Source organism: Mizuhopecten yessoensis, unplaced genomic scaffold, assembly GCF_002113885.1.
Source record: "Mizuhopecten yessoensis strain PY_sf001 unplaced genomic scaffold, ASM211388v2 scaffold9031, whole genome shotgun sequence".
NCBI classification, from domain to species: domain Eukaryota; kingdom Metazoa; phylum Mollusca; class Bivalvia; order Pectinida; family Pectinidae; genus Mizuhopecten; species Mizuhopecten yessoensis.
The window spans coordinates 48,901-50,124 of NW_018407844.1; the positions used below are offsets into that span (position 1 = coordinate 48,901).

A 1,224-nucleotide genomic window follows, 5' to 3' on the forward strand; every position below is an offset into this window, starting at 1 on the left:
TCCTTGTGTTGTGGGTACTGTATTGTATTACACTAGCTAGACTTGAGCTTGTGTTGTGGGTCCTTTGTTGTATTACACTAGCTAGACTTGTCCTTGTGTTGTGGGTCCTGTGTTGTATAAAACTATATAGTTAGAACGTTGTTGTATTACACTAGCTAGACTTGTCCTTGTATTGTGGATTCTGTGTTATATAACACTATATAGCTAGACCAGTGTTGTATTCCACTAGCTAGACTTGTCCTTGTGTTGTGGGTTCTGTGTTGTATTACACTAGCTAGACTTGTCCTTGTATTGTTGATTCTGTGTTATATAACACTATATAGCTAGACCAGTGTTGTATTACACTAGCTAGACTTGTCCTTGTGTTGTGGGTCCTGTGTTGTATACACTAGCTAGACTTGTCCATGTGTTCTGTTACACTAGCTAGACTTGTCTTTGTGTTGTGGGTCGTGTGTTGTATTACACTAGCTAGACTTGTCCTGGTGTTGTATTACACTAGCTAGACTTGTTCTTGTGTTGACGCTAGCTAGACTTGTCCTTGTGTTGTAGGTCCTGTGTTGTATAACACTATATAGCTAGACCAGTGTTGTATTACACTAGCTAGACTTGTTCTTGTGTTGACGCTAGCTAGACTTGTCCTTGTGTTGTGGGTTCTGTGTTGTATTACACTAGCTAGACTTGTTCTTGTGTTGACGCTAGCTAGACTTGTCCTTGTGTTGTGGGTTCTGTGTTGTATTACACTAGCTAGACTTGTCCTTGTGTTGTGGGTCCTGTGTTGTATTACACTAGCTAGACTTGTCCTTGTGTTGTGTGTCCTGTGTTGTATAACACTATCTAGCTAGACCGTTGTTGTATTACACTAGCTAGACTTGTTCTTGTGTTGACGGTTCTGTGTTGTATTACACTAGCTAGACTTGTCCTTGTGTTGTGGGTCCTGTGTTGTATAACACTATATAGCTAGACCAGTGTTGTATTACACTAGCTAGACTTGTCCTTGTGTTGTGTTGGTGCGGGCGTTGTCTGTGCTGTCTGTTGTGAGGCCTGCTGCTGTTCCAGTTCTGCCTGCAGCAGACTCATGCGCTTCCTCTGGTAATGTTGCCAGTGTAACAGCTGTTGGTCATCAATAAACTTGGCACATTGAGTATTGACAAGCTCCTTCCTAAAATATTCATACTGCAGCAGCTCCAGGAAGTGCAGGCACTGGGGATATCTACAACAGTCAGA

General features: G+C 42.2%; 1 protein-coding gene across 4 annotated transcripts in view; it reads right to left on the reverse strand.

The window, feature by feature from the left end:
* Positions 1 to 2: 2 nt before the first annotated feature.
* The window catches only part of LOC110457151 (mediator of RNA polymerase II transcription subunit 31-like), a 5,522-nt gene continuing 4,300 nt past the window's right edge, over positions 3 to 1,224 (reverse strand). The window contains exons 4-6 of one of the 4 annotated variants that reach the window (XM_021508264.1): positions 964 to 1,210; positions 706 to 725; positions 526 to 606 (exon numbers count right to left, since the gene is read on the reverse strand). In XM_021508264.1, coding sequence (XP_021363939.1) covers positions 979 to 1,210 — 232 coding nt within the window. In that variant the 3' untranslated portion in view covers positions 526 to 606; positions 706 to 725; positions 964 to 978. Of the gene's footprint in view, positions 256 to 525; positions 607 to 705; positions 726 to 750; positions 1,211 to 1,224 lie in introns of those variants that run through there. The other 3 variants (XM_021508263.1, XM_021508265.1, XM_021508262.1) reach the window with 3 other exon arrangements.